General features: G+C 46.7%; 1 protein-coding gene across 1 annotated transcript in view; it reads right to left on the minus strand.

Annotated features, from left to right (window-relative positions):
- Positions 1-7,354, minus strand: part of LOC105495765 (FLVCR choline and putative heme transporter 2) — a 71,098-nt gene that overhangs the window by 3,310 nt on the left and 60,434 nt on the right. The window contains exons 6-9 of the mRNA XM_011765486.3: positions 4,799-4,909; positions 3,182-3,287; positions 2,950-3,061; positions 2,344-2,399 (exon numbers count right to left, since the gene is read on the minus strand). Coding sequence (XP_011763788.2) covers positions 2,344-2,399; positions 2,950-3,061; positions 3,182-3,287; positions 4,799-4,909 — 385 coding nt within the window. The remainder of the gene's footprint in view (positions 1-2,343; positions 2,400-2,949; positions 3,062-3,181; positions 3,288-4,798; positions 4,910-7,354) is intronic.

Consider the following 7,354-nt stretch of genomic DNA (forward strand, 5'->3'; position numbering starts at 1 on the left):
TCGTTTGCCTATGTCTGCCAACATAAACACAGGTTATAAAGTAAACAGCAAAACCTCATGTCATTTGACATAACACATCATATTCCAAACCGAAATCTTTCACCACGCACCTTTTCCCAGACTCACTATACATATATTTACCAAAGTATACCAAATCATTTCTCTCTTCCTCTCTCTTTTTTTTTTTTTTTTTTTCCCAAGATGGAGTCTTGCTCTGTCACCCAGGCTGGAGTGCAGTGGTGCAATCTCAGCTCATTGCAACTTCTGCCTCCCGAGTAGCTGGGATTACAAGGGTGCAACACGAGCCTGGCTAATTTTTGTATTTTTAGTAGAGATAGGATTTCACCATGTTGGCCAGGCTGGTCTCAAACTCCTGACCTTGTGATCCACCCACCCTGGCCTCCCAAAGTACTGGGATTACAGGCATGAGCCACTGTGCCCAGTCAGTGTACCAAATCATCATGTCCCCTTGTACACAGGATGGGTGAAAATCCATCTGCACAGTGGCCATACTATGGCCCTGAGACAGAACTAAAGAATGTCATTCCTGCTGAAAGGCCTTCCCTGTCTCCCCAGTGAATTTCCTGTTCTAGGCTCCTTCTTCCACATGCTTATCTGCTGCTGCCTGCCAACTCTAGAACGTAATAGCAAAAGACAAATAGTAAAGACCTAAAGATTATCATCTATCTGCCAACACAGATCCTTCAAACACTAAAAATATCCCTTACAGATATCTCTTGCCTTAGAAAATTGGCAAAGACTTTTCAAAATGAAAAATACTCAGTGTTGGCACTCATATGACTGCCTAGCAATAGAAATTGCTAGTACTCAAAATACCTTTCTAGAGGACAGTTTAGCAACGTATATCAAAGTCTTTGAAATGGGCATGACCATTCATCCATTTCTCCAGGAAATATGGTACTGGAGAACATGCACAAAGATTCAACTTCCAACATATTAATCACAATATTATTTGTAACAGTTCAAAACAACCTTAATGTCCACAGACAGGAAAATTGCTAAATAAATCATGGCTTATTTATATAAAGGAACACTATGCAGGCATTAAAATTACATTGTAGGCCAGGTACAGTGGCTTACTCCTGTAATCCCAGCACTTTGGGAGGCCAAGGCTGGTGGGTCATTTAAGGTCAGGAGTTTGAGACCAGCCTGGCTAACATGGTGAAACCCCGTCTCTACTGAAAATACAAACATTAGCTGGGCATGGTGGCATGCACCTGCAATCCCAGCTACTTGGGAGGCTGAGGCATGAGAATCACTTGAACCTGGGAGGCAGAGACTGCAGTGAGCCGAGATTGCACCACTGCACCAGCCTAGATGACAGAGCAAGACTCTGTCTCAAAAAAAAAAAAAAAAAAAGTATGTTGTAAGAGACTAGCTGCCTGATAAAGTGCTTGCAATAAGTGAAAAAAGCAGTTTTATTTTTGTTAAAAAATATGCATTTATATACACACATTCATATATCCATGTATATATTGTAAATGGATATAGATATGAAGCAATCAATGCAAAAAAGGCATCTCATCTCTAAATGATGCAATTACAGGATGATTTTTAAATTTTCTACACTTTTATATATTTTTTACTTCTTCTACAAAGAGCATGTATTACCTCTATCAGTTTTTTTAAATTTTTGAAGACATATCTTACCTTTACTCTTTCTCAGATTTGAGATTCCTTTCATCATCACTCAGATTTGATACCTAACATTTTGTTTAAAGTGGTTCCCGGCTGGTTAGAACAGATGGAAAACACTTTTCTGTTCTAGGTCATACTCCTGGTCCTCTCCTCTCCTACCACACCAGCTCCTGCTTCCTGACTTGTCCTTTCAGACCCCTACTGGCCACTCCGGCTCCGTCCCCATGGCCCTGCCTAAGGAGTTGTCATATGCCAGGAGAGTCACAGCCTTAGGGCCACCACTGCCATGACAGAGTGGTAGAGCCAGGCTTTCCCTTCCTCCCCAGCCACTGACCCCAGGCTGAAAGCAGGGGAGCCAGAGCCTCAGGACTTGGCTCAAGATCCAGTCAGGGGTGCTGTTCAGCAGCCTGTGACAACAGTGACACACTCTGGGGATGAGGCCGGGGGCTCCAGGAAGAGGGTAGGAAGTGGGAGAAGAGTCTGAGAAAGGGTTGTAAGAAAGCAATGCCAAAAAAACGCCCACTGAGGAAAGTCTTAGGATGTCATGTGTAAGTGATGAACTGGTCTCCCAGCTATGATAAAACCAGTCCCTGTGGGAGTTCTCCTTGCCCCACCTATGTTGCCACATCCTCATCAAAAGCCTTGGACCCTGACCTCAGCCCCACAAAGCTCGCACATACTCACATTCTCAGGAGTTTCTTTGTTTGCTTTCTGTCTCCGGAGATCTGGCTTAATGAATGCTAAGGTTGATAGATTGAGGAGGAAGAGAGACAAAAACACAGTTATCACATTCATCCGAGAGAAGAAACCTTCATTTCCTAAGGGTCACAGGTATCCCAAACTTACTTCAGATATTCAAGAGAGCTGGTGGCTGAGGGCACCGTCAGCCAACTTGAGACAGCCCGAGGATCGCTGCCGTCCCTGACAGGCAGAAGCCAACAATGACGGTGGCCTTCACTTATGGATCAGGGACTTTGCACACATTGCTCTAATCATCACAGCAATCCCCATTTTACAGATTAAAAACTGGGGTTCCCAGAGGTTAGTCCACTTGCCCAAGGTCAACAGCTATGGAAGTCAGTATCACAGTCTGTGATTTCAACATGAGTCTTCTGCCTCCAAAACCCATGCTCCTTCTACCAAAACAATGTGCTGCCTCCCAAACAGATTCCCCAACAAACCCTTCCATCTGTCCCCCTACATATGTGCTCCCTATCTGTTGCCCCATCGAGACACTGGGGTGCCAAATTGCCAACCTGAGCCTCATCTTGCCCTCAGGCTCCCACTCACCAGTGAGGGCTGCTCCAAGAGTAAGGAACAGACACAGGAAGATGTTCCCAGGCTTGGTTCCATAGTTGTCAATAATCTGGCCCTGGGAGATGGTAAAGATGATCCCAAATACCTGGAAAGGCATAAAGAAGATAGGAAACAAGGGCCCAGTCAACTAACTCATGAGGAGAACTGAGCTGCCATGATGCAATCCCAGCCCAGCCAGGAAACAAACAGGAAATACAAGCTCTACCTGTGCAGATATGTTGAGGAGACCGGAGGAGATGCCTTCTGATTCTGGGTACGTGAGCTCCACGGCAAACTCAAATCCCAGCGGGAGATAGCCAGTCATAAAGAAGCTGAAGTCCAGACCAGAGAAACAAGGGGATGAAGAACTTCCAGCACAAGAAGGATGGGGAGCCCACCTCCTCCCTTAGGACTCCCTTTGCTGTTTTGTTTCTTCCCACCAAGACATTACTGGGCCCTCTAATGATCTGGGCATCCTCTAAGTAAGTGGTCATACCAAGGAGAGGGGCACCCCTGAAGGCCAGGAAGAAGTTCACAGGGAGACTTTGTGCTCAGAAGGCCTCTGGGGTCCCTTGCTGCTTCTCCATCTTGCCATCAGTGACAGCCAGAGTCAGCATTTACAGAAAGGGCAAGGATGCCTGGTGTGTTCAACCTTCAGCTGAGTGACTATGTCCCGGGTACACAGGCCCTGCGCTGGTAGTGGGAAGTTCCTGGATATTGAGCAGCATTTCCATGGCCCTCTGGGACCTGGAAGGAGGAGCTTAGAGTCCTCCTTATTTCCATCCAGAGAGGAGCCAGCTGAGGACTGAGTGCCAGCGTATGCTCTCTCCCTCTTTCTCTCTTTCACATGCACATAAAGACACACACAAACACACACACACACTCTCTCTCTCTCTCTCTCTCTCTCATATATACTCTCATAGGAAAATAACTGGGAAGCAAAGCTGAACAAAGACTCCTGTGAAAGAGGTATTGTTTCTTATGTTTTCTCATACAACAGGTCTAGAAAATTCCAACTTTAATTTCTTTTTTTTTTTTTTTTTTTTTGAGACGGAGTCTCGCTCTGTCTCCCAGGCTGGAGTGCAGTGGCTCAATCTCGGCTTACTGCAACCTCTGCCTCCCGGGTGCCAGCAATTCTCCTGCCTCAGCCTCCCAAGTAGCTGGGACTACAGGTGTGCACCACCACACCCAGCTAATTTTTGTATTTTTGAGTAGAGTCAATGTGTCACCATATTGGCCAGGCTGGTCTCGAACTCCTGACCTTGTGATCCACCTGTCTTGGCCTCCCAAAATGCTGGGATTACAGGCGTGAAGCCACCACACCCGGCAACTTTAATTTCTTACATTTGCACCACACTTCTTGATGCCTTCATATCTATTATTGTTCTCAATCTTTCCAACAACTCGACAAGGCAGGTCACTCTTATCTTCCTTTCCAGATGAGGAAATTGAGGCTCAGAATGGTTAAGTGCTGTGCCCATGGTCTCACAGGTAGGCAGCAACAAAACTGAGACCAGGACCCAGAGTCTCTGGTTCCAAGCCCTGTGTACTTTCCATAATCCCATGTTGTCCAGGCAAAGCTGAAAAAGACTCTAAACAGGTTGTAGCCTCCAGGAGGTCGCAAAGGGTGTGCTTCATGCTTCATTCCATCCCAAAAGAACAGACAGCCCAGGCTGCCTTTGGAAGTACTACAAGTACTACCAAGATCCCTGGGCACCATGTCCATATTGCCAGAAGTCAGTGAGAAGGCAGCAAAGGCATCCATATTGCATTCTAGGATGCTGGAAGCTCTAAGAGCCATGGCCTGGTGTCTTCTAATAAATAGGCCAGAGGTGAAACTTACCCCATGGTGCCAGCAGTGATGAACACTACCCACAGGTGTCCCAGGTTCAAGGTAAATGTGTACACCACCATGCCCAACAGAGTCATGATATACACCACCAGGGTTGTCTCTCTACAAGTGGAGGCAAAGAAATGGAATCAAACACTTCTGACTTTAATAGGCTCATTCATTCATTTATTCCACAAGCATCTATTAGATAATCTGCTGCATGTCAAGCCCTCTGCTACGTTCTTGGAGTTTTGTTTTGTTTTTTGTTTTGTTTTCAGAGATAGTATCTTGCTCTGTTGCCCAGGCTGGAGTGCAGTGGCGTGATCACAGTTCACTGCAACCTCCACCTCCCGGGCTCAAGCAATTCTTGTGCCTCAGCCTGCTGAGTAGCCGGGACAGTCATACGCATCACACCCGGCTAATTTTTGTATTTTTCATAGAGACGGTGTTTTGCCATGTTGGCCAGGCTGGTCTCGAACTCCTGACCTCAAGTGCTCCACCTGCCTTGGCCTGCTGAAGTGCTGGGATTACAGGCCTTACAAGGCCAGGCCTGGCCTTGTTCTTGGACATTTTCTTTCATAGAACTTTCTCTCCATGAGGGTGATGGACACTGACAGACAATGATCACAAAAAAAATTATTTAATTACATCACAATCAATGCTACAAATAAGTAAGACTAGTAAAGTATGAAGCCATCTTATGATCTTTGTTCTGTTTCTGTAGAACCCACTTAACAATATCAAGCCGCCCCTTTACTTGTCATGTCCTAGACAGACAGGAAGGGCAAAGCCCTTTGTCCTTCTCCCATCCCTCACCAGAAAAAAGAAAAAACAGGACAAACATCAGCCATGATGAAGTGGCAGTCATGTTTAGGACTACCCCAGAAGCTGTCCAGTTATGTTCGTCTGCTTTATCCCAAGACCCATGACCATGTCAGTGCTCTCTATCACCTACAAGTTCTTTTTCTTTTCTTTTCTTTTTTTTTTTTTTTTTTTTGAGATGGAGTTTCGCTCTTGTCACCCAGGCTGGGGTGCAGTGGCGTGATCTCAGCTCACTGCAACCTCCGCCTCCTGGGTTCAAGTGATTCTCCTGCCTCAGCCTCCCAAGTAGCTGAGATTACAGGCATGCGCCACCACGCCGGGCTAATTTTTTGTATTTCTAGTAGAGATGGGGTTTCACCATGTTGGCCAGGCTGGTCTCGAACTCCCGACCTCAGGTGATCTGCCTGCCTTGGCCTCCCAAAGTGTTCAAATTACAGGCGTGAGCCACTGTGCCCGGCCCAGCAAAGCTTTTTCTGTTGAGTCTGAACTACTCCACTTCAGAGAGCAGGAACTAAGAGAGAATATGCTCTCGGCCTGAACTGAGTGCTTGACTTCCAAACTCAATGTGAGAAACCTTCCCTATCTTCACCCACTCCCTGTTACATTTCCCTCTGTCGGTCCCCTCAGGAGTTCCATCAGCAAGTCTTGATTTCTATTTCAGGCCCACCCCTCCTGTGCCCCTCCAGCAGTTCTCTTCCCATGTTGCCCACCTAGGACTCTGCTGTAGCCCCAACTCCTGCAATTCGACCTGCATTCTTCTCCCTGCACTACCTAAGGCAGGGCACAGGCACTGCACATCCCTCTGCCCCTCTACCATGAACATCAGGACTCAGATGATGAAAGCTTTAAAGCTTTTCTTTTCTTTCTTTCTTTTTTTTTTTTTTTTTGAGATGGAGTCTTGCACTGTCGCCCAGGCTGGAGTGCGGTGGCGCAATCTCAGCTCAGTGCAAGCTCCGCCTGCCGGGTTCACGCCATTCTCCTGCCTCAGCCTCCAGAGTAGCTGGGACTACAGGCGCCTGCCACCAAGCCCAGCTAATGTTTTTTGTAGTTTGTTTAGTAGAGACGGGGTTTCACCGTGTTAGCTAGGATGGTCTCGATCTCCTGACCTCGTGATCCTCCCGCCTCGGCCTCCCAAAGTGCTGGGATTACAGGTGTGAGCCACCACGCCCAACCGAAAGCTTTAAAGCTTTTCTTTACACATCATCCCTGAAGTCAGAATCATGGTGGAGGCACCAACCGGCACACTATAGTTGTGTCAAACTAAACGCTCCATCTCTTGAGTGCCAGATTCTGTGAAGCACTTCATATGCATTTATTATTTCAATTCAACCTTTACAAAAATCCTGTAAGAAATATCTGACAATTTCTCATTTTACCAATGAAACGGAAGCTCAGGCCACTCAAGTTACTTGTCCAGAGTCACCAGCTGAACAAATGCAGAGCTGGGATGTGAACTCAGAACTGGATTTGAAACCTGTGTCCCTTCTGCTGCTGCATGCAGGAATAATGATGCACTATGTGGTTACATCTTTGGAAAAGCTCAAGGTCAGAGTCTCCAAAGGATGCTGCTCCCACCTGGTGCTTCAAAGCAGCTGCTAAGGGTAGAGGAGCTTCCTCCTCCCTTCTCGCTCCTCCCTCACCCTCTTCCCACCAACTCTGCAGAAAGCAACGTCATGGACTCCAGTCTTGCTTGATGATCCCACAAAGCTCACCAGGATGAAACTTTAACCATAGCTTCATCCTAAA

The sequence above is a fragment of the Macaca nemestrina genome, chromosome 7 (assembly GCF_043159975.1).
Source record: "Macaca nemestrina isolate mMacNem1 chromosome 7, mMacNem.hap1, whole genome shotgun sequence".
Classification (NCBI taxonomy): Eukaryota; Metazoa; Chordata; class Mammalia; order Primates; family Cercopithecidae; genus Macaca; species Macaca nemestrina.